The 26,466-nt window shown below is 25.9% G+C and overlaps 2 protein-coding genes across 2 annotated transcripts; both read left to right on the forward strand.

The window, feature by feature from the left end:
• Positions 1-7,666, forward strand: LOC149061587 (uncharacterized). Its single transcript, XM_089217467.1, has 7 exons — positions 1-634; positions 5,591-5,772; positions 5,863-6,033; positions 6,302-6,580; positions 6,695-6,942; positions 7,021-7,180; positions 7,266-7,666. The coding sequence occupies exons 2-7, from the start codon at positions 5,595-5,597 to the stop codon at positions 7,400-7,402; spliced, it is 1,173 nt and encodes a 390-aa protein (XP_089073593.1). The 5' UTR covers positions 1-634; positions 5,591-5,594; the 3' UTR covers positions 7,403-7,666.
• A 5,371-nt stretch (positions 7,667-13,037) lies between these two features.
• rt (Protein O-mannosyltransferase rt) lies at positions 13,038-20,117 on the forward strand. Its single transcript, XM_089217044.1, has 14 exons — positions 13,038-13,359; positions 13,715-13,899; positions 14,002-14,126; positions 14,285-14,461; positions 14,523-14,691; positions 15,203-15,455; positions 15,520-15,702; positions 15,816-15,989; positions 16,254-16,367; positions 16,427-16,580; positions 17,206-17,429; positions 17,502-17,628; positions 17,691-17,865; positions 17,953-20,117. Exons 1-14 carry the CDS (start codon positions 13,270-13,272, stop codon positions 18,128-18,130), a joined length of 2,328 nt encoding a protein of 775 aa, XP_089073170.1. The 5' UTR covers positions 13,038-13,269; the 3' UTR covers positions 18,131-20,117.
• Positions 20,118-26,466: the final 6,349 nt, after the last annotated feature.

Below are 26,466 nucleotides of genomic sequence, written 5' to 3' on the forward strand. Positions count from 1 at the left end.
TCCAACGAGAGGTCCAGAGGACCTCGAGTTTGGCGACCGGAGCCGACAGGCGAAGGGAGCCACTTATACTTATTTTATTTTATCTGGCCATCGAGTCCGGTGACCGGAGCCGATAGGCTCCGGGAGCCGTGAAGTTTATTGACTTTAAGACATGAGTCATTTGTGTTACTTAAGGTTCAGTTTACTTGCTAGGTCACTTACCTACAGCGAACGTGCGTATATATTGGCGATGTGCACGGCATTAAAGTAGTGTTGCGCGTATATGCGTATAAACATAAAATCGCAAACTTTGGATGGCTATAACTTCCAAAATAATGATTTGCGAGAATTTTGGAATTAGACTTTTGTATTCAGTGTCGTGAAACACACATTTTGGTAAAAAAAAAATCGAAAAATTCGCGTGGGAACCAAACTGCATTTGTTCCTTAATTTTTCGTTGACTGTAACATAGGTACGATTTACGATTTATTTCATACCGCTTTATTATTTATGCCATGTTATTTAGCCACGTTTTATCATAAACTCCTAACCGATTAATCGAAGTTGTCTATCGACTGCCGTCAAGCTGGAAGTTGAAGATTCAATAATATATTTTATATATTATTAATATTGAAGCTCCGTCAAATTAAAACACGTAAGTCATATTATCATTTACATACGTAACACTTAAGGTACTATATTTTAAATTACACGTCTTAATAATAAAATTAATATATTCATTTCCCACACTTTATCCGGCCAAAATTAAAAATATATAGGAAGTGGTCTATTATACTATAATATTCTATCGGTAATTTGAACTGCAGTTTTTAAATTAATATGAAAACTCATGGCCCAAATCCAAATGCTTGTAAACTCTATACACTGACATGGTGTTTTTTTCACTGTCAAAATTAAAAGTCTTGAATTGGCTAATTAATATTGTTCCGTGGCTCGTTGAATTTGGATTTTTCCTACCACATGACACACCCCTAGAACGGTGGTCCAAACCTGCTAATAAACTTCCCACCACTGTGTGGACTTCTTCGTTGATTAGGTAACAACTCGAGTTGTTTTATATTTAGATCTATATACTCATATAATAAAAAATATGTACAAAAATATATATACAAAGGTGTATAATTATGTACAAAAAAATCAACTGTCAAAATGTGATTATTTTTACTCATAAAATTGTACCTACTTGTACTTTACTATTTTACTCATTATCAGGGCTAGGATTTATATGCAACAGCATGTTTTTTTTGCGCCTTCTGATTATTGATTTTGTCAGTAATGTCCATGAATCACCTCATGATGAGATAAATGGTGGTATTTTTATTTTGCATGTTTTTGCATATTTTGGATGAAAATCATATCATTGCATAATAGGTATATTGAATAAAATGAATATTATTGCATATTTTGATTTTAAGAATGCGAAAAATGCATGTCTTATAGTATATATTTCATAAAACTTGGTTTTTTTGTCAAACATAAATTTTATTTTTATAAAATATAAATACAATCCTATGGTACAATAGGTATGAGATAAATAATTGAAAAGTTTGACATTCATTTTTGAAAATTTAAAAAAAATTATGGTCGTAGCATGTAACACACGTAGTGAATATGAATTATAAATCTTATTTCTAAATTTTTTTTTTTCTCAATTATATTATATTAAGACAAACAGACAATCTCTGATGTATTTCAACAAATAAATATTTTTTTTGTAACTATATTTTTGTGTTTATCTTATAAAAATTGAAATGCATATTTTTGCATATTTCGATAAATAAAATGCATACTTTACCATTTTTTATTGCATACAAATCCTAGCCCTGCTCATTATAGTAGGCAGTACAAATAAATACATTTATTTCTTACCTATTGTATATAAACAAATTTACTAATTTATGATTTTTTTTAATAAAATAATTGAATACAAAATTAAAAATATCAAGTTACCAAATAATACGAATATTACCAACTATAATATATAGGTAGGTAGGTATAGGTAGGTACTATGCATAATGTTTTATGTTATAACATAAACGGTCATGGTTACTTATATAGGTAGTTTAAGTTGAAATTTTTAAACCCAAAAGTCCCGTTGTGTTTCACCATTAGTTCTTTACATTATTATATATATTCACCAAATAAATACATACACTAATTACAGGCATAAATGCTAAATAATTAACAGTTTTTCTAATTAGTGAAATATTTTAATCTTGTTTGTATAAATGATGTCATAATTCTTTTAGATAAACTGGGGTAAATGTAAACGGTTTTGACAATGTTTACTTACATTAACACTCACACATATATAATGTGTTCTACACATATCTTGCAATGTAATTATATGTAAAAGTTTTAAGCAACCATATTTTGGGGTTATATTTAGTATAAAAACATTATCCAGTTTACAATTTTAAATTTACATATGCCCATTACAATTTAGAAAATAAAAGAATGGGGAAAAGTAAATGAATCATCAGTATATATTAATTATTTCTTCAAACTGTTCTTATGTGAGTTTTTACATTTTCCCTAAAATGTATAGTAATATATAGTAGAATTATTGGGGCAAATGTAAAAAACACAATCCATACGACAATAAATTGATAGGGAAAATGAAAATAAAGCAGAATAACAATTAATTAAGGTAAAATCGATGTATTCTTAATTAATTGTTATTCTGCCTATAGGTATATTATTATACACAGGTATAAAAAAAACATTTTGTGTTATTAAAAATATTAATAAGAATTTGAATCTTGTATTAAAATTGTATTATCTATTCCTAGGTTATTTATATATAATTATTAAATTTGTATTATATTTATTTTATTTGTTTAATAAGACTATAGTTTATTATATTTTAATTATATATGTACTTATCTCTCTCTTTTTCATATATATTTTTGTTTCATCTCTATTGATCATAAAGTATTCCATTTCTTTGGCATTATAAAACATTATACTTGAATATTCATACTACCAGTAACATAATTTATATTTCTTAAATTACAAAATTAAATATATTATGTATGAATAGTAATTATATATTATATAGTATAATTATATATTATATACCTAGTATAATTATATATTATATAGTATAATATATTATAGGCTTTCAAATATTTAACTAGGTACATAAAATGAAAGCAGCTAGCAGTTATCGAACAAAGCGGAGAAAAATACAACAAGAGATGGAAATATTAGAAAATTTACTTGATGTAAATTTGTCAAATAGTTTAGAACCTCAATTTAATATTTCTCCAATTCAAGAAACGACCCAAGAAATTATTACTTTCAATGAAAGTGAAATTGATAATTTTGCTTCCAATAATTTGTATTCCTCAAAAAAGGTCCCTCCAGAAGATCCAAGAGAAGACGGTGCATTGTTTTATAAGGATTTGCCTTCAAATAGTTCAATAAATTATATTATTCCTAATGAAATGAATTATAGCAATGCAGTTTTAAATGTTAATAAAGATGACATCAAAAAATCTCTTGGTGAGTGGGCTGTTGATTGTAATGTTCCTCAAAGCACAGTAAACAGGCTTTTGAGTGTCTTAAAATATAAAGCACAACTTACATACCTACCAAAAGATTGTCGAACATTATTAAAATCAACATCTACAAAGGTTTTAAATATAAGAGAAGTAAAACCAGGAATATACTACCACTTTGGCATAAAAAAAGGTATCCAAAGATATTCATCGATTTTGTCTACTAATGAACAAATAAAGATTGCTATTGGTATAGATGGGCTTCCAATATCAAAGAGTAGTTCAGGTCAGTTATGGCCAATTTTGGGATATATTATTCCTTACCGAAAATATATTTTTCCAGTAGGAATATACTATGGAAATGAAAAACCACAAGACAGTAACGATTTCCTTTTAGACTTCATTACAGAAATCATAGATTTATCAATAAATGGGATCGTTATTAACAATGAAGTAAAAAAAGTTAAAATTGAACTAATGTGCTGTGATGCACCAGCGAAATCGTTTGTACTACGTGTAAAGGGTCATTCTGGTTTTTTTTCTTGTACACGCTGTGTACAAGAAGGTGATTACATAAACAACCGTGTTTGTTTTCCTTACGACAAAAATGGAAGTATGAAAAGATTACATCAAGACTATGTACAAATGAAGTATGAAGAGCACCACATATCATCTACCATATCATGTGTTGCATTAATACCAGATACTGATATTGTACATTTATTTCCTCTTGACTATATGCATTTAGTTTGTTTAGGGGTCACAAAAAAATTAATAAGTCTCTGGTTAAATACAGGGCCAACTAATGTTCGTTTACCAAGCTGGAAAATAAAAAACATAACATCTTCACTTAATAAGATAAAAAAATGTATAACAAATGATTTTGCACGAAAGCCAAGAGCAATTGAAGAATTTAAACGATATAAGGCAACAGAATTTCGTCAGTTTCTTCTGTATACTGGTCCTATAGTATTAAAAAATATTCTCCCTGATGACTGCTATCAACATTTCATGGTATTTAGTGTAGCTTTAAGAATTCTTTTGATTTCCGAACAAAGTTCTAAATATTTATGTTATGCCCAAAAACTTTTGGAGTACTTTGTAGAGCGATTTCAACAAATATATGGATGTCACTTTATATCCCATAATATCCATGGTTTACTTCACTTAGTTGATGACTATCATCTGCATGGACCACTTGATAATTGTAGCGCCTTCACCTTTGAAAACTATATGAAGGAATTAAAAGGAATGCTTCGGAAGCATGAAACACCATTGCAGCAAATTGTTAGACGATACGAAGAGCGTTGCAATAATGAAAATATTGAAGTTACTGAACCCTCGCAATTCACATTTAGAGTTAATGAACCCGATTGTTTTTTCCTTTCAAATAGTGAAGATATTGTTCGTATTACTAAAATTAGTTCAAAAACTGACACCATAGTTGGTCAGAAATTTGAAAATAAAATAGATTTTTTTTTAAAGCCTATATGTTCTTCAAAACTTAATATATACAAAATTAAAAATTTAAGTGAAAATAATAAATTATGGAAAATAGCGGATATTAAAACTAAAATGGTTGTTTTTGAAATAGAAAATGAACTTATAGCCATACCATTATTAAGATAAATATTATTTTTGTTTAGCAAAAATTAAGTTTGTAAAAAATGTTCACTCTTAAATTTGACAAAATATTTTTATTTTAATATGTTTTATAGTTTCATAGTTTTATAGTTTTATATTCAATCAAATAAATTGTTTATTCATTTGATTCTTAATTTTTAGATTTTAAGATTTTAGAATTACCTGTATTTGAAAAAATGTAAGATACTTAAGTACATAATAAGTAAATAATTATATATGTAAGAAATTAATACAAGCTATTAGCTATTGGCTTCAATTAGGTATAGCTGGTATACAGTATTGAACTGTTGTTGCTAATGTTGGCTGTAATTGTAACTTAAAGAAAACATTTAAAACCATAAATGGTAAATAATAGGACGTTTTTAATATATGTTGCTATACACTATGTATGAATAAATTATTTGATTGTATTTTCAAAATTAATTTTAGAATGGTTGTTTTAGTAAAATGTGGACTGTTGTTTGCTTCGAAGACAACAGCATAGCAGCTGTACCTCAATTTTGGTTTGAGAGAGGAGTATGCGCATGGCCCAAAAAATCACCGAGAAAATGTATAGAGCGACGCCTAAAACCAAACGAAGTGGATTTTCAATACTTAAAAGCAACAATTATTAAAAATAACATAAGTATGAAATAAAATACTTATTTATTTTATTGAAATTTGTTGATTTAAATAATTTTATTAACTATATGATTATGATTTGAACTTTTTTTAGGCAGTCTTATTGATGCCCGTTCATTTGCTAAAGATAATTCCGAGGTTTCTTCAAATGAAATTTATGTGTTTGAAGAAAATAAAAAAAATCGAAACAAAAGTATTCAACGGTCAAGTGCTGGTTCATCTAAGGAATTCATTGCTCCTAAACTTCCAACGGTTTCTTCTGATGGTAACTATAATAGCTATTTAATAATATAATATATTATCATAGGTTCCTTTAATAATATTAAATTTCATAAAACCGGTTTTTTAAGTTAAAATCAGTTAATTCATTCAATGATGAATATATTATATATCTAATTTAATTATAGCATTTTAATGTATTAATTACAGTGATATTATGTGTTATTAAAAAATGTAGTATTCCTATTATTGTAATTTTATATATTCTCGTATTCAATATAAAGTCACTAAAACGTAAAATGTATGCATTTCAGAATCTGAAGATGAAGAAAATCCAGGCAATTCATGCTATCCAGATGCATCATTATCCCAAACTGATGAACTATTTGCCAATAATAGTCCATCAAACTCTGTTGAATCTAACACTAGTAAAAAAAATATTTCAAGATCAAATTCAGATATTGATGAAGTACAGGAGTTTGTTAGTAACAAGAAATTAAAAGTTACTCGTGACACAATTTCTGAAACGCCTAGGCGCCTATCTTATGGCTTCACTCCAAATAATAATAACTGTGAAAATGAAAGTGATCAAGGTATTATAATATATATGTTTTTGTTACAGTAAAATAACTAAAAACCTAATACTACCAAAAGTATTAATGCATAGGCATTTTCTTTATACTTATAAATGTTTATTTACTTTCCAGCTTTTAAAAAAATTGTAACCAGAAGCTTAACTTGCATGAAATATGAAATTGAGGTAGTTCAAAAACGATTAGATTCTATGGTTACTTTAATAGAGAAAATTCATGATAAAATTGAAAATCCATCTATATCTTCATTAAACCTTCATAATGTAATAAGTGATATGGAAATAATTAGTATTGACAACAACGAGTCTTTAGATGTTATAGAAGAACGATTGACTAACGATAAACCATTCAGAACTCAAATGGTAAATATTGAATGATTTTTTTAAGTTTATTGACATTTATTAGTTCCAGAAATATTTATATTAATTTAAATGTTAAAGGTACTAGCATTAACACGTCTTATGGGAGATACCATATCAGAAACTGTGCGTAGAATAATGCAAAAGATTTTCACAGACAAATTTCTCTCCAATTATTCATACATTGGTCATAAGGGAAAATTAAAATTATCTAATCTACAAAGCTGTTCTATAATATTTGGTAAATATTTAAAAAAAAATTATTTAAGACTACATATTTTATTTATTTACTTTAAATATTTTTATATGTATTGTTTGTTATTTAGAGGCAGTTCATAAAATGAAAAAATATCATGATATACCTTTTAAAGATATTGAAAAACCTATAAAATTGTGGATGGCTCAAGCATCAGAACGCATAAAAAAAAGAAATGAAAAGAATACAACGGACAAAAGTGGATAATAATGTGACTTAACAAATAATTTTGCATTTAAGTAAATTAAATTATAATTTCAACTAAATATATTTTGTTTTTTTAAATGTTTTTTTATGAGCTGATTATTATATAGCTAGGAAAGCCATACGTATACCTAATATACTTATATATTTTTTTTAAACAATTTATTATTAACTGATTATATAGCTAAGAAAGCCACATTTCTATTTTTAATATTATATACATTTATTATTATATAGCTAGGAAAGCCATATATACCTATACCTAATATAATTTTATACTTATATATATTTTTTTTAAACAATTTGTTCTTATAGCTAGGAAAGCCATACGTATACCTAATATACTAGCTTATATATATTTTTTTTAAACAATTTGTTATTAACTGATTATATAGCTAAGAAAGCCACATTTCTATTTTTAATATTATATACATTTATTATTATATAGCTAGGAAAGCCATACGTATACCTAATATAATTTTATACTTTTTTATCTATGTTGAAGAAAACATTGTAATAAACTATTATAAATAACTATAGATACATATAATATTAGTATATATTATATAGTATTTGCAAATTATGTATTTACACTCAGTATTTAATTGGATTTTAATATACATTTTATTAGAACTATAACACAATTTTTTGAAATCTAATTCCTGTTTTGTACTAAAAAATTATATAGAAAATTGTAAGACGTGTAAAAATTTTAAATATTATAATATTATAACATCTTCACAATATTGGAGTTGATTGTTTTTACAATATAGAAGGAAAATATTATCATATACCTCCATATAATGTTATTACAACATTAAACTGAATATTTTTACAATCACCACCAATAACATATTAAAAACATTTAAATACAATATTCTGAAAATTACTAACATGTAATGTTCTTGCAACAATTATGAACAATATTCTGAAAATTACTAACATGTAATGTTCTTGCAACAATTATAAACAATATTCTCACAAGAAACACATAAAATATTTTATATATATTTTAAGAGATCATTGTGAAAACATTTGATCCTCTGCCAAATAGTGATCTAATAATATTGTGACAATAATCAAAAATATTCCTCGAATATACATCAAATGTTTAAATTTAAGAATGAATATTGTTAAAAAATTGTAAAAATATAATTTTGCTGTGTGGGGAGCCATGTATTAATTTTCCAAATTTTATATGAATTTCTAGCATAAAATATTTTATGAATTTTCGTGATTTTTACGTATGTTGTCAAAATTCAAACTTTGAATGCTTGTAAAAAAAAATTGTGACTATGAATTTATTTTATTTTTCAACTGCTATTGTTAAAATGTGGTAGAAGCCTTATATTAAATTTTCAAGCTTTTCTACCAAACAAAAAAATTTTTTATCGATATTTATAGAGAAAAAACGAAAAAAGTTGAAAAATTAAAATGTCAGTAAACAGCTCAAAACAGATCTTAATATTTTGAAAATTTTATCAAATATAGAAAATGCCTATAGGGCAAAAAAAATTTTATCGACACTTCAAAAAAAATTTTTCAGACAAATTGAAAATTTCAGTCGTCTATAAATATCTCAAAAAAAGTCAAAATATTTTGAAAATTTAATCATGTAAAGAAAATACCGATCCTAATAACTGGTAAAATTTTCAAGTATCTAGGACTTATACTTTTTGAATAATAACAAATATTTAAAATCGTTTCAGGATAAATCGTTATCGTTACGCTATTTCGTAAAAATTTAAAATTCAAACGCACTTAAAATTTTTTCTATAATGATACTTCGAGTTTTCTCTATAGCTACTTGAAGGAAAACTTATGGAGAACTTAGTGTTGTATTTTTAATCCTTAGTTATAAACGCAAAAAATTTTATGATTTTTCAACTTCAAAATTACTTGCAAATTTTCGCGTTTTCAACAGATTTCGTAAAATTTTGAAATATAAAAGCTTATTAAAAAAAATTGTGACTTACGATTTTTAATTTTTTTTAGCTCCAATAAGAAAAACTCATAAGGAACCTTGTATTAAATTTTCAAGTTTTTTTGGTCGTCCAACATTTTTTTACCGACACTTCAAAAAAAAATTCTCAAAAAAAGTGTAAATTTCAGTGGTCTATAAATAACTCAAAAAAAGTCAAAAATTTTTGAAAATTAAACTGTATATAGAGAACACTAACATAAACATTTGGTGAAAATTTCAAGTATTTCAAGTGATTATTTTTTGAATTACAACCATATAAAAAAATCGATTTGGTCGAAAACTGATTTTGCGTAAAAATTCCCGTTTTTCTGTCATTTTTTTTTTGTTTTTCTCGATTTTTTTGAAAACTGTTGGAAAATGTTTACTTTTGACCTCTATAATGCACCAAGGATCTTCAATTTTTTACATCGGAAACCACCCCCAAAGTTTGAAATCGAAGCATTATTTCGACTAGTTATGCTGTACACAGACACAAAAGAAAAAAAAAAAAAAAAACACATCATTGTAAAATCAATACATTCATCACTTCGTTCAGAATCTAAAACAGGTATGTCAGTTGATGTCACTCTGATGTACAGTAGAATACAAGAGGGTTACTGTAATGGATGGAATTAAATTTGAATCCAATGATATTATATCATTGTATACGAAAAACGATATTGAGCGGAAACGGTTTATCTGTCTAGGATAGATTATTAAAAATTTTTATGTTGTCAAAATTTAAATTTTGAATGCTTATAAAAAAAAAATTGCGACTATATATTTATTTTATTTTGCAACTGCTATTGTAAAAATATGTTAGGAGCCTTGTATTAAATTTTCAAATCTTAGAATTAAAAAGAAAAACTTTTATGAATTTTTATTTAAGATAATTTGAACATTGCCGTAATTTTTACGTATTTAGTCAAAATTTGAATTTTAAATGATTTAAAAAAAAAAAATCGTACCTATATATTTTTAATATTTTTTAACTGCTATTGTTACAATGTGTTAGAAGTCTTGTATTAAATTTTCAAACTTTTCTACCGAACAAATAAATTTTCATCGATATTTATTGGAAAAAAAACTAAAAAAGTTGAAAAATTAAAATGTCAGTGAACAGCTCAAAAACAAATCTAAATATTTTGAAAATTTTATCAAATATATAAAATGCATATATAAACATTCAGTGAAAATTTCAAGTATCTGTGATCATTTGTTTTAGAGTTACACCAAAATAAGGTAATCGCTAAAAGTGAAAATCCAATGTTGTATTAATTAAAAAAAAGCTAATAATGATAATAAATTGCATAATATGCCTATGAATAGTTCAACTTAAGTCGAAAATTTTTGAAAATTGCATGGTGGATAGAATATACTTACATAAATATTCGGTGAAAATATCTAATATAATCTTAGATTTAAAAAGAAAATTTTTTATGAATTTCTAGCTTAAAAAAATTTGCGAATTTTTGTGATTTTTACGTATTTTTTCAAAATTCAAAATTTGAATGCTTATAAAAAAAAATTGTTATAATTGTTTTAGATTCTGAACGAAGTGATGAATGTATTGATTTTACAATGATGTGTGTTTTTTTTTTTTTTTTTATGTTTGTTTTTGTGTCTTTCTACAGCATAACTAGTCGAAATAATTCTTCAATTTCAAACTTTGGGGGTGGTTTCCGATGTAAAAGTGAATATCCTTGGTGCATTATACAGGTCAAAAGTAAACATTTTAGAAAATTTTTGAAAATTGCATGTGGATAGAATATATTTATATAAAGATTCAGTGAAAATTTCATGTATCTATGGTCAATTGTTTTAAAATTACTCAAAAAACCAAAATTGATTTTGTCAAAAATTGATTGTGCGTAAAATTTCCCGTTGTTTCTGTAATTTTTAGTTTGTTTATCCCGATTATTTAGAAAAATGTTAAAAATTGTTTACTCTTGACCCCCCAAGTACCAACTAGATTCACTGTCTGATCGAATAAGATTCTGAAGTCAAAAATCGTAGTACTTTTACTGCCCCAAAACGTGATGATAGACACAAAAAAAAATATTCATGGTTTTAATGAATTTTTGTCAATTTGAACTTCAAATGCTAATAAAAAAAATTGTGCCTATGTATTCTTATAATTTTTTAATCACTATAAGGATAACTTATAAGAAACTGTAATGAATTTTTAACAAAAATAAACAAATCATGTTATTATCAACGACAAATGCTTTAATCTAAATAACATATTTTTCTCTACTATTGGCACCATAGGACAACCTCCGGCGGTCGTGGGATTCTCTCAAGTTTCCTTCGGCTCAGCCGGTGGTTTTATGCCACGTAAATGGATAGGTGACCGTTATTGAACGTCGAAGTTTTTTGTCAATTTTTTCTTTTCATACAATTATTATTTATGATTTTTTTTATCGAAAAGGGTTAAACATTTGATACAAAGTACATACTATCTATACTCAATGATATTATAGTACGTTTTATAACCATGAGTATGCAACAGTTATTATTTTATTATTATTATACATAAATATTTAATTATAAGAGATAAAAATTCAATTAAACAACGCGAAAAAAAATGCTAGCTAAATTTAGTGAATACATATAGTAATAAACTAATAAAGTAATAAATCATAATTCTTATATTTGTATGTATTTAAGATTATTAAAAAGTATCTATTACTATTTTAAAATAATTTATGTATTTGTTTTATAAATAACCCTTTATTTGAGAACTAAATATTTAATACTAAAATTAGTATACAGTATACAGTCACATTAAGTTTAATTGTTTACAGTTTTATTTAAACCACTATTATCTTTTGCCTGGTTTATATTCATACATCAAAACCTTTCTTAAGTCCATAAATTCCTTTGTTACAGTTTTTTATCTGTTAGTTCCTTGTTTTGGGGTAAGATAAAACGAGTCTGCATATTATGAACTCAACTATTTGTTCTAATTACATATAACTATGTACCTATATAGGTATAAGTAATATTTTTTTATTATTGATTGTAAAGTGTGAGTAAGTATTGCCCCTTGCCCCCTCCCAGATTATGCCTAAGAGTATACACAATTTATTTCGTAACATTAATTTAAGATTAAACTCGAATTCATAACCGCATCGTCTGTCGAGTCATGTTTTGTCTCGAAGTTAAAATTAACCTACTCTGGAAACGTTGGAGTTCTGCCTAAAAGTCCGATGAACAAAAATTCGGTAAAAAAGTCTCGCGAAAAAAAGTCCAAAGTCAATTAATGTTATTTATTATATATTTTTATTTATAAATCCACATTTTATGTATAATAAAAATAAAAATATGATATTATAATTTTTTGTCAATATAATAATAAATTAAATGCCAATGTTTTGTATTAAAACATAAATGCACTACATTGCGACAAAAGGAATTGAAATGATTTGTCGAACTTAAAAATGAAATGTTATATCATACATTCATACACTATATAGCAATTTCTTTTATTTACAAATAAAAGAAAATATACAAATGACCAATCCGCCAAAATCAAGTGCTGACTATATAATTACTATAACATGGAGGCAAGGACTATACCAAATCCATAACATGCCGGCTGGTCGCGAAATCACATCTTATCACATTTCCTAATCTTATTCTTATCTTCAATAACACGGTTCGTATCAATATTATCGTTAGTTATCCGATTGACATGTCAGCAAAGCTAAAGAAATGCTTGGACGTCGTTTCAAAAGTTACTTTTAAAAAAAAATTTACCTCGCAAGGTCTGGAAATCGACAGTTTTTGATTTTAGTTATCTACATTCAAGTAGAAACATACTAGCTATCATAACTAAGTATGAACGTGAATTAAAAATATTACATGATCAGCATTATTAGAACAAAACAACTAATCAATAAAGATGGAAAAGCAATCTGAAGATCGATCAGTCAAGCCCAAGAACAAAAAACAAACTAAGAAAAAGAACAAGACTGAAAATATTGAAAATCAGGTTTGCTTACTATATATTATGATTTTAGGATAGCGATGTGCTGAAATTACCAGCATTAAACACAAATCTTTAAACAACACGTTGTTTTATGATATTATGAAAATGTATAATTATACAATGAGTATTGATTGTAACTATTCGACTTTTAAAATTGGAATTTTCAATTAATGTGAGAGTATTTTTGTTGATAAATTCTTATTGTTTAAAATAAAAATGTTTGCTATGTACGTTGTTTACATAGTACACATTAAGTATTGTTCACCAAGAATTTTACACATTCTTGTTATTATAAATATAGATATCAATTTTTTTAATTAATGTACTTTAAAACATTGAATGAATTCTTCATTTCTAGGAAAAAGAACCTGAATGTGTTGCTAAAGACTATGAAACCAACGAACAAAAATTATTTATAGAACAAAAACCTGATATATTTAATAATTTTAAAATAAGTATTGAAATAAATATACTGGCAGTGATACTATTTATGTCAGCTCTGTCATCAAGATTTTTTAAACTTGATCAACCTCGTAATGTTGTGTAAGAAACTATTTCATGTCATATCAATTACCTATGTCATGTAAAAATGCATTTACTAATTTCATATTTATATTTTATATAATATATATATCAAAAATATAGATTTGATGAACTTCACCATGGGAAATATATTAGTTTATATATGAAGCGAACATTTTTTTTTGACACTCATCCACCTCTTGGAAAACAACTAATAGCTGCTGTTGCATATTTATGTAATTACAATGGTATGTTCCTTCCAACAGTTTATTTCATTAAATAAAAGAAAATTATCTTATCAAATATTAATATAATTTTAACTACAATGATGTAAAAATCAATTGTTAGGCGTTTTTGATATTATTTAATTAAAGTATTATTCAATGTTATTTATAATTGTGTTTAGGCCAATTTAAATTTGAAAGGATTGGAAGCGAATTTAGTGATGAAGTCCCATTATTTGCTTTACGTTTTGTACCAGCATTATGTGGTAGTCTGATTATTCCTGTTGCTTATCAGTTAATGTTGGAATTAGGATGTCGACATTGGTGTGCTGCTCTTGCTTCATTTCTTCTTCTTTGTGGTAATGTATTTATTATTTTTATTTTTTCATCATAAACTATTTATTAAATTTCTCATTTTAGAAAACACATTATTAACACAGTCTCGATTCATCTTGATGGAGTCTATACTTATATTTTTTACATTATGTGGATTATTATTTGTGCTTAAGTATAAAAGACAGAACATGAGATCGCCTTGGGCATTGACATACTTAATAATTGCTTCTATTTGTCTAACTATGGCCACATGGTAAATAAAGTTGTTTCTTCATTTTTATACAAATATATATATATATATAGGGAACGGATTTGAATACAAATTGCTTTTTTTCCTGAATGTCTGAAAACATTGCTTTCCAACCTCAAGTTTATTTATACATCAAGGAATTAAAAATGTAACTTTTATTTTTATAAATTATTTGCATATTTTTGTTTTTAAGTCATTTTTATACGAGAATGAATAATTATTTTGTTATTAATTTAATTTAAATTCAATCTAAAAGAAAAAAGTAAAATACTTTTATTTTGTCTCGACTTATTTCAATTTTTATTATTTATTGTTTTTATAAAAAAAATTTTAAAGGTAAATAAAAATAGGATGATAAAATTAATTTAAAGATAATTTTTTTAGTTTATTTAAAAAAGTTCTGTTATGAGTGAATTACATCATATTTTTAAGGCATTTTTCTTGTTTTTTAGAGCATTTAAATCCGTTCTTTAATAAAATATAGTAATTTAAAATATATAATTTTTTTTTATAGTGTCAAATATGTTGGACTTCTCTCGTGGCTTTTGAGTTTATGGATAATTTGTAGAGATTTCTGGGTTAACCATTTAGGTGACAAGCGCCTATCAGATTTGACTATTTTCTTATGTGTAGTATTAAGATGTATTATTACATTTGTGATATCAGTTGCCATTTATTTCTCTGTATTTTTTATCCACCTTATAATTTTAAACAAAGCAGGTCCACATGACAGTGTTATGACAAGTGCCTTTCAAGCTAGTTTAGAGGTAGGTGTTTGATATTTTTTGAAATTGGTGTATTAATTGTTATTAAGTTAAATGTTTTATTTAGGGTGGACTAGCATCAATAACTAAAGGTCAACCTTTGCATGTTTCTCATGGATCACAAATAACATTACGGCATACACATGGAAGGACATGTTGGCTTCACTCGCATACTCATGTTTATCCTATAAAATATGCGGATAAAAGAGGAAGTTCTCATCAGCAACAAGTTACATGCTATACATTTAAGGTAATTTGTATATTTTATATTATATAATATTAATTTTAAAATTTTAAATTAAAAAATCAATCCTGTTTTATATTTTTGTAGTCTTAAACTTTTCTATTAATTACTTTTTACAGGATGTAAATAATTGGTGGATAGTTAAAAGACCAGAGAAAAATACGTTAGCGGTAGAAAATACAAAGGACCCAGATGGTATAAAACATGGTGATATTATTCAGTTGGTACATGGAATGACAAGTCGTGCTTTAAATTCGCATGATGTTGCAGCACCTGTATCACCACAAAATCAAGTAAATTTTTACTTAAATTGCTCTATTTATTACTAGGTTGCATAAATAATCACTAAAAATTAAAAAATAATAATATAGTATACTAATAAAATAATAATCAATGATGAGATGGTGGTCCTTAATTATGATTTTCAATTAAATCTTAGTGAACTATTTAATTAATCAATGTTTCATGAAAATGCACTACACATATGTATATAAGTTTACAAAATATGTTCAACAACAGTTTCCATGTCTTATAATTTATTTTATTAATTATTTTAGGAAGTGTCATGTTACATTGATTATAATGTTTCTATGCCTGCTCAAAATCTGTGGAAAGTAGAAATAATCAATCGTGATCAATTTGGAGATGTTTGGCAAGCTATTAATTCTCAGGTACTTTTATTAAAAAAAAAAAAAATTATTATTATTTATTTTAATTTTATGCTCTTAAGGTTATATTAACTCATTTAAATTCATCACAAGCATTGAAATTCAGTGGTAGACAGTTGCCAGATTGGGGATTTAATCAGCACGAAGTAGTTACAGATAAGATAATATCTCAAGATGATACAGTGTGGAATGTTGAGGAACATCGCTATACCAAAAGTAAAAAAAAAACTTTAACTAATAATTTGAGGTATCTGGTGGCGTAGTTGAAGGTATTTTGGGAGTTTAACTCCCCCTTCTCCCCATTGGCATTACCCGCCCACTAAAAAATTATTAATAATATACAAAAACTGTAAAAAGCCTGATTAAATTTATACTTAAAACTAGGATGGCCATGAAAGCCGAATATCTGAATATCCAGATATCCAAATCCGGATTTGAATCATATTCTAATATGGAATTCTTAAATTATTCGGATTTATAGATAATATGCTTTTTATATGACTTAAAACTTACAATTATTTTTAATGTATGGTTAAATAAATTATTTTATTTTATTTTCATGAGAATTAAACAATAAATTAATACTTAAGTTTTATGATATCACTGGTGACTGGTACTTAAAATGCGTTTGAAATTTGTTATAGAATTAAAATATTATTAGGATATAAAAATGAGTCATTGAACAGTAAAATCAAGTTGAATAATCTATATAATCCGTGAATAATTCTATTTTTGAAATCTGGATATGCCCACCACTACTTGAAACCCCTTATTATTTCATAATCCTGGTTACGCTATTGAAGGTACTTATTATTTTTCTGTTATTAAAATCATGTTCTAGGTGAAAATGAAAAAGAAAGAGAACGTGAACTTGTCGCTGCTGAAATGATACCACCAAAAGGAACAAAATTGGGACTTTGGGAAAGATTTTGGGAATTACAATATAAAATTATATTTTCCTCACCGAACACACAAAATGTTCACTCACATATGTATAGCAGTGAACCTATCGATTGGCCGTTAATGGTCCGAGGAGTGGCCTATTGGTTAAGTGAACATGATAATGTTAGTCAATTTTATATCATACATATTATTTAACATTGTATGTATAATTATTTGTTTTAAATTTCATTACAGGGACAAATTCACCTGTTGGGAAATATTGTTGTATGGTATTCATCGACATTATGTCTATTGTTATATTTATCATTCTTTGCTTTTTATGTACTGCGTCAAAGAAGACAAATTTATGATTTATCTTTTGGTATGTAATTTAGTATTTTATAAAAAGTATTCATAGTCAATATTGTTTTAATTTTTTACTAGATGAATGGGAACAATTCAAAACAATTGGAGAAGTATTAGTAGTTGGATATGGCTTACATTATATCCCATATTTTTTTGTCGATCGTACATTATTTTTACATCACTATTTGCCAGCTCTTGTATTTAAGATATTATTGTGTGCTGCTTTTATGCAACATCTGGCAAATATCGTGAAGTATGTTATCTCAAATAAATTAATCAATTAATATGTTATAATTATTATATTGTATTATAATGTATTAATTTTATCATCTATTTCCAGAGCAAAATTGATCCCGAGATTTATTTTTCATTTAAGTCTTTGCATATGGATTTTAAGTGTTATGTATGTATTTAAAAAGTTCATTGTCTTCAGTTATGGAACTACTCCTCTAACATCTAAAGAAGTTCTTAAACTACGATGGAAAGATACTTGGGACTTCATTATTCATAAACCATAAGTGTAATATTTTGGTATTTAAAATTAAATGTTACCTAATTGGTAGATTAACTAGACAGCAGTTGATAAATATATTTTTTTTTGTATTACTAACTGTTTGCAAATATGCATTACGTTACATCCACTATTATGTTCATTAATTATTACAATTTTTTTAAATTAATAATACATTTATTTTAATTTTTAATTCAACAAACAAAACTTAAATTAAATAAAAAATAATTATTATATTATTACTAATGATAAGTTTAGTATTAGACCCAGCTTATAATTGTCAATTTACAAATAACTGTTTATCCAGTCCATCTAAAAATAAGTTAAAATTATGCCCTCTTATATAATAATACTATAATTCCAAAATATATTTTATTAAACTTATGAGCAACAAGTTTATATATATATGATATCCATTTATAGTTTTCGACATAGACATGGTAGATTGTGAATACACTTTCTTTTCTATTGTTTATAATCTACACTACTAAAGATACAATAAAATAGTTGTGATACTAACAATTGACAATTTCATCACTTATATTACTGCTTCGGATTCAATAAAAATTTGATACTTTTTTTAAATAATGTTAACTAAATTTTATTACATAGATCTCTACTGGGACTACTATTTTGGACTTGTTCCACTGATATCAGTATATAAAATATATTCAAACTGCATATATCATAAATTATGACTGCAAATTTTGTACAAGTTGGTTTTTAAACTAAATATTTGACAATACTGTAGAATTTTGGGTAGACTAATTTAATTTTTATTCATCAACAAATTTTGTTCTAAGAGATTTTCAATATTTTTTTATTTATTTTTTTACTGAATATTTAATTATGTATACAGTATTTCTTATATTTTTATTTTATCTCATAATTTTAATGGTTTTTATAGATAAACTAAATTTTTTTAAGATACAAATAAATAACTACTTAAAATGTATATTTTACTTAAGCTTTATTTATTTATTTTAAATAGATCTGTTAAAAATATTTCTTTAACAATCAATCATTAGAAAATTAAAGATTAAATATAGTTATGTTTTGTTATATATAGTTAATTTTATTTATTAATTAAATGTAGGTTATAATACATGTAAATTGTTATTGAACAAAATTACTCAGGGTATTAAAAACATAATATTAGTATTATTAACTTAATTCAAATTTGTTTTGATTATTAATTTAATATCGAGATATTTTTATAAATAATATTAAAGTACATACTGTTAATTACATTTCATATTATTGGTTATTGAATTAATTTATTAAAATGAAACTAATTTATAAAACTTGTATTTATTAATAGTATCATTAAATTGATATGTAATATTATAGTTAATATAATTACATCATTTAACAGTTATTAAATTATTAATTAGAAAACATTATTTTGATTATATTCTTCTTCTTAGTTTTGTATGGGCCGTTTAGGTCTATTGCTACAAATACTAATTGCCTTCATTTATGCATCTCATTTAATTGTTCTCCACTTTTACCCCTAAATAAAAGTAGTTGAATAGTGTATATTTGTTAATTAATCTTATTTCCGTTCCTTTATGGCTATTGGTGTTCTTATTTATATTATTCCTATCTTCTAAGTATTTGAAATTGTCATCCTTTAAAAATTACAGTTATTTATATTGAGTTTATATCACTATGATGTAGAAGTATTTGATTTTATCCTCATTTTCAGCCAACCCATTTTAATATAATGAATTTATTTCAAACTATTCAATTATTAAATAATATTTACAATGTGTGTATTTGGCTGATTAATTTATGTTGTTTATTTTTTGTGATAATCTCTACTTACATACATATATTTTTGTAATATTAAAGTTATTATTAGATATTATTTTATATAATTTATTTTTTGTTATAGCCATATTTTTTATCTCTAAGAAAAATTGTTATATATCTTTTTTCTATTAAGAATGTATACTTTTATTATGATCTGAAAAATAAATATTTTTAACTGATTTGTCTTTGTTTTAAATTATTTTCTTAAAACATTATTTGTTTAAATTGGTTATATTTAGCCAGTTGGTAAACTGTACAAGAAATAAAATATTTAATAACTTATACAATTTAATATAATATATTAATAGTTTTGTAAGGTATTTGTGTTAATTTATTATTTTACTTCCAATAGAAGTAAAACAATAATAATATATAAATATAATTAATACTTTCAGATTTAAAATATAATAAATTTCCAACTACTTCACAATATGGTACTTTATTATCACTTAAGCTAGTAATTTGTTTTTTGCTATCTAATAAATGTAGAAGATCTGCTGGTATTTGAATTATCATTCTATAAATATACATATATATATATATATATATATATTACTTTATTTATTTAGGTGTTACAGATGTAATATTATTATTTATGATTATTATTACTACTAGCGTATTTATTGGGATGGCAAGTAATCGGCTTTGCATTCCAGTCATAAATTATTAATATTATTATTATTAACATGTTTTCATGTCTAAGATGTATTCATCCACATAATATTTAGATTAATGCTAAGAAATTTATAGGGATATCATTTTTTTAGTTTATTAAAATCTAAGAATCACAAATATGATGTTTTTCGGTATAGTAGTGAAGTGGAAATCTTTTTAATTTAATAACTCGACTGGGAATGTAGCAGCACCATATTACATTTTCTTAGGAATTTAATGAATTCAGAATTATTGATAATCTTTGGTGATATATATATATATATATATACACATATTTAAATGCATTATTTAATATTATATTGTAAAGAGGTTGATTCATCTTCCCTTATTCCACCTTCCACCTATTTAACTCTTTATGTGCACCTATTAAACATCAAAGAATTTTTATGGTAATAAATTAAATGAAACGATAACAATAATAGGCCCGGTTTAGCGGTGTCAAGATAAAATATATAATTGTCCACTTGAAGAAGGTACCACTAGGTACTTTTATAACTACAATACAGTTGGTATCCCGCAGAGACATGCCTATAAAAAAATAAAACCGTAATAAATGGATTTATTGCATACCCTCATCCTTTTTTTCAAGATTTGTACACTATATAGATATAATAATACGACGCAACGGACCAACGATCAAGATATTATCCCAGCTTAGACCGCCAGTCTGGTTCGATCCTTCACACAACATCATGTAATACAACATACCTGCAGTGTCCTAGCTCGAATAGTAAGTGACAAATCATAATATATATCAGTGAACTTACCGATATCGTCATATTAACGGTTATTACGATTTACGAGATCGTCAATAGATTTTTTTCAAATCCTTGCGTACTTACTTTCAGTATAGTTTTTTTGTAAGTCCTTACTCCTTATTAACCTTTAAAAGATAAACCTATAGTTACGTTTACGTGAGGTAGAGATATTGATTCGAATCAAAATGAATGAAAATGGCAGATCAGAGATACCTATTGAAGATGGTACGGTAAAAGTATTGTTCTTATAACAGTAAGTGGTAAGTTATATTACTACTGCAATTGTTCAATCACTTTTGTCAAAATCAATTCTCAAGGACGCGCTGTTAAGAAAGGTGTTCTTCAGTAAGTACCTAAAAAAACTTACTTTATAAAATCGGGTAAATATTTTTATTTCAGAACACAGATACTTTATACATAAAATATATATTGTAAATATAAGTTATATACAATATATTTAAGTAGTAAGTATATATATTATATATAATGTCGATTATTAAATTATTAAAATATAAAAATTAATTACTAAGTAAATTACAAATGTTCCCATCAATTTATTGAACTAATTTGGACGAAAGCTTAAACATTTTTATACATTTTTATACTTAACATTTTATCTTATTTTATAATTTTATATATTTATACGATTCACTTAAGACTTAGCTATTTACTATTATGGATGACGGGGAGATAATACAAACCTGAGTGGCTGGGCTATATAAAGTTTCCATTAACCCTGGCGGGGCTATAGCAAACCAATACAAATTTTATTTATGTAGCTATTACCATGTTATATTCTATTACGTAATTTTACAGTCAATAATATGCTTAACGCTTATAATATAACGCTTATATTAATATGAGTAGTCTGTATCATTCATAATTATGTAGTAGGTACCTAAGTATATAACTAGTATTATATTTCATACTTAATATACCTAATCTTGATCACCTCATTAATAATAAATTACTAAATATAATAATAAATTACTAAATACTAAATCTAATTCTTAATTATGTTTTTGTTTGGATGTTTGGCTATTGATTGAGTGATTGCTGGCTGTAATAATTTAAATATATTTTCGCGCCAAATGTTGAGCCGATGAGACCGGTCTTCATTCTAATAAATAGAATACTTTGGGATTTTTATTTTGAAGGTTGGTACTATGTTATGACATAGTTCTTATCATGATTGGGATAACTTACTGTACCACGACGCCACGACGACTAGTGTGACAGTTGTACAAACTGTCTTGAAAACATGTAGGTATCGAAGGTTATGTTTTTAAATTAATAAACAATTCAGTGTTGCCAATGGTACGGTATTTGTCGGGGGATTACGGTAATTTCATACTCCGTATGGCCGGAGTACGGTCACCCCTAATAGACCAAATATTACGGTAAATTACTAAATTCAAAAAAAAAAAAAAATTAGCCATATTCGTAGTAATTATTTTGTATTTTATTTTATTTTTATATTATTATTATGTATTAATAGGGCCGGATTTGACGGGGGGCTTTAGGTGCACTTGCCCCGGGAAACAGATGTTTGGGGGCATCCGAGATCGAAATACTAAAAAAAAAATTTAATATTGATTTATATTTAAATTTTGGGGCTACAAAATTAAAACATCAAGATGTCACCTGACAACAGAATAATGACATTGGCCAATGGGGCATCCAGCAAACAAAATATTTTAGTATATAATTATAAACGTGCGAGTGGTTATATAATTTATTTTTAACATTGCGGTGGTAGTGCCTTTTTAATATTTTTTCTGTCAGGGGCATCAAAAAAAGATTTGCCCTGGGCATCCGGGGGTCTAAATCCAGCCCTAAATTTATATAACATTGAACTTAGAACCTGACTCTGACTTTTAATCATAATATTGTGTGGGCTGGACTAAGATGGTGCTTAGTTTATCCCTAGTTAAAAACCATAGAATTTCTCCTTAAAAGAAAACAGAGTTTATCAGATACATTTTATATTTAGCTTTAAATAATATACAAGAACATCTTAACATAAGGATGTTAAGATCTTTATTGGTGCGATATTAAGATATGACCAGAGAATTAAAAGGTGTTATAATATATAATATATATATAATCAATGTACGGTAATATTGTTCATAGTACTGTAATTTTGTCATATTTTCCCCGCTAACTAGATAACAAACATTGGCAACACTGATACAATTAATCTCTCAGAAATGTGGTTTTGTTATTTTTACAATATACTAATTAAAAAAGTACCTAATATGATTCATGTCTTCTTTTTTAATATTATATTATGAACAAATAAATAATAATATAACAAATGGCTCAGTCATTTAATGTACCACGTTTTAAAAGACATTCTGTTTGGAATACCAATGGCACGAAAATTGTTCCAAAAAAAAAAAAAAATGATTAAATTCTTTGGGGACATTGAGGTTGTTCCAAAATATTTCGATAATATTTTAGTTAGTACAAATTATAGGGATGGACATGATCAAATTATGAAAAAAGTGTTGGATAGAGCTCATAGACTAAATGTTAAATTTAATCGTAATAAAGGGCAGTATGCTGTTAAACAAGTTAAATTTCTAGGTTTTATATTTAATAAGGATGGTGTTATACCAGCCTCTGACAGGGTAAAAACAATAAAGGAGAAACACAATCAATTAAACAAATACAATCGTTTCTGGACATGATTTATTATCTTAAAGCATTTATACCCAATTTTTCAGGAATAATTACACATTTCAATCATTTCAGTGAAGTACTTAAGAAAAATGTGATTTGGAATAGGAGTAAACAATACGAAACAGTGTTCAATAACTTAAAAGAAATATTTTGTAAAATTTCAACTCTATAAAACTATGAGATTTATCATGATTTAGAGATACAGTATAATATATGAAGCATTATAGATGGTAGTTTGTTGTATGTTACAAAATTAATGTCCAATACATTATGTAAAGCATCAAGATGTTTAAGTGATACAGAAATATCATTTGGACAAATATAGAAGGAAATATTGGCGATTTACTTTGCATGTAACATGTTTCACTCTTTAATTAATGGAATGAGACAAAAGGTGATAATTTAGCGTTAGCGTCTGTCATGAAAAATGAATTACATAAAATTCTTAACAATCGCTTAAAGAGATTAAGATTTAAATTTTTATTATACGATATAGATCTTGATTATTTACCAGTTGAGTATATGTGTATTGTTGTCTGTTGATCTACTCGGTAGGAACTTCGTAAAAAGAAAGAACAGAAAATAAGATAACATGCGAGATGACATATATACAATAAGTAAACTTCAGATAGATTTTAAGGATGTTAAAGAAGTTGAGTTTGCTGAGAAAACCAAAAGTGATGAAGTATTCTCTAAGGCAGTGTTTCTCAACCTTTTTGATTTCACGGAACACCAAATAATAATATTTTTTTAATGCGGAACCCTATTGAAAATTATCTTTAGAGTACCGGCCGCCGGGGCAGTCTATCTATCTCTTGCAATTCACAGGTTAAGAAACACTGCTCTAAGGTAGGTAGTAGATACTTACATTTTGTAAAGACGGGTGGCCTAAAGTATGTAAACAAGATGCACTATTGGGCTTTAAGAAACAAGATTATGATTAATAATGAATTACTATACAGGGTGCCCTACGGAGATTTGACATTCTGACAAATGAAATAATACTTTTGATATAGTTTATATTTAAATTTTTTTTTTAAATATTGTGCTACATTTTTTATTTTTTAATACTGAAAAAAAAACTTAAAAATTGATTAGAAAAAATGTCTAGAAAAAATGTCTAGAAAATTCAATATAGCCAATTTGTAAATCTTATTTTGAGAAAAATGTTTATAGTAAAAAAATTTATTTATATTAAATGGCTGATTTTTTACAATTTTTTTAAATATCAATACTCTCGAAAAGTAATTTACGTTCTAGTTTATGTTAGGAAATATAAAAATTTCAAAAAATATAAATTTACCTAGGTGCATATGGTATTTCAAAATGTTCAAATAATATATAATAATATATGTTTAAAAAGTATAATACTGAAATTTTACCATTAACATTTTATAATTAATTGCAAATTATTATATTTATGACTGACTGTAACCACAGTGTATCTTTTCGGATTTAAATTTATTATTTTATTAAGGTTTACGTTAATTTGGAAAAAATAAATTTCATGATTGTTAAGGTAAACTACATATCACAAATCAAATACATTTTTAATTATGCTTAAATCTCATGGAGATATAAAAAAGTGAATTTCAATAGAAAGCACACTTTTTTTTTATATTTTACCTATTTAAAAAAGTCAAAAATATAAGTATATTCTGTAGTTCAGTCAATTTTTTTAAAAATGTTTAAACTTCTTTTAATTGACTTAAAAATGGCTATTTTGAAAAAAAATATTTCTAATAAAATATATAGGTAATAATAATAAATTACCATCAAATGGAATTTTTTATTTGTAACCTACTTACAAAACATATTGTTTTTCCGCAGATAATTCTAGGGTGATATGGACATATCGGGAGATTGGTGTTGTGTTTAGCTGCTGTTGCTACAGCGGGATAGTAAATTGTCTTAGGAAGCATGGTAAAGCTTGTTTGGTCATGATTTTTAAATATTGTATTAGAGTAAAGCCGCTCAACAAATTAGATGTTCTAGTAAGGAGTTTGTGTTTGTCTATTGAAAAATTATTCGGGTCGATTCGTCTCCAGTACAAGTCGATTTATTTTTCAGTACACCTAATATTCTTATTTACACATCAGGTTTCTTTACTGACTACTAAGACACTAAGTAGAAATAGAATTTCATAGGTATTAAAACATTAAAAGCTAAGAACGTGTTTCAGTTTTCTTATCAAAACATTCAAAACTAGTGATGTTATGACGCTCGATCGAGGACTCGCGATTTGTTACAATCACTGAGGTAGATAGTGGTTACTGGTTACGAGTTCATATTATGCGTACGGCGTCGGGCGTACCAGCGCCGTGCGACCAAACGTTACGTTCCAGTAATCGAAAATCTATACAGTGTTCGTTTTTTTTTTTTTTTGCCCCGGCGTTATCATTGATTTTAT

Source organism: Diuraphis noxia, unplaced genomic scaffold (assembly GCF_037042655.1).
Source record: "Diuraphis noxia isolate RWA-SAM2 unplaced genomic scaffold, SU_Dnox_SAM2 contig0001, whole genome shotgun sequence".
NCBI lineage: Eukaryota > Metazoa > Arthropoda > Insecta > Hemiptera > Aphididae > Diuraphis > Diuraphis noxia.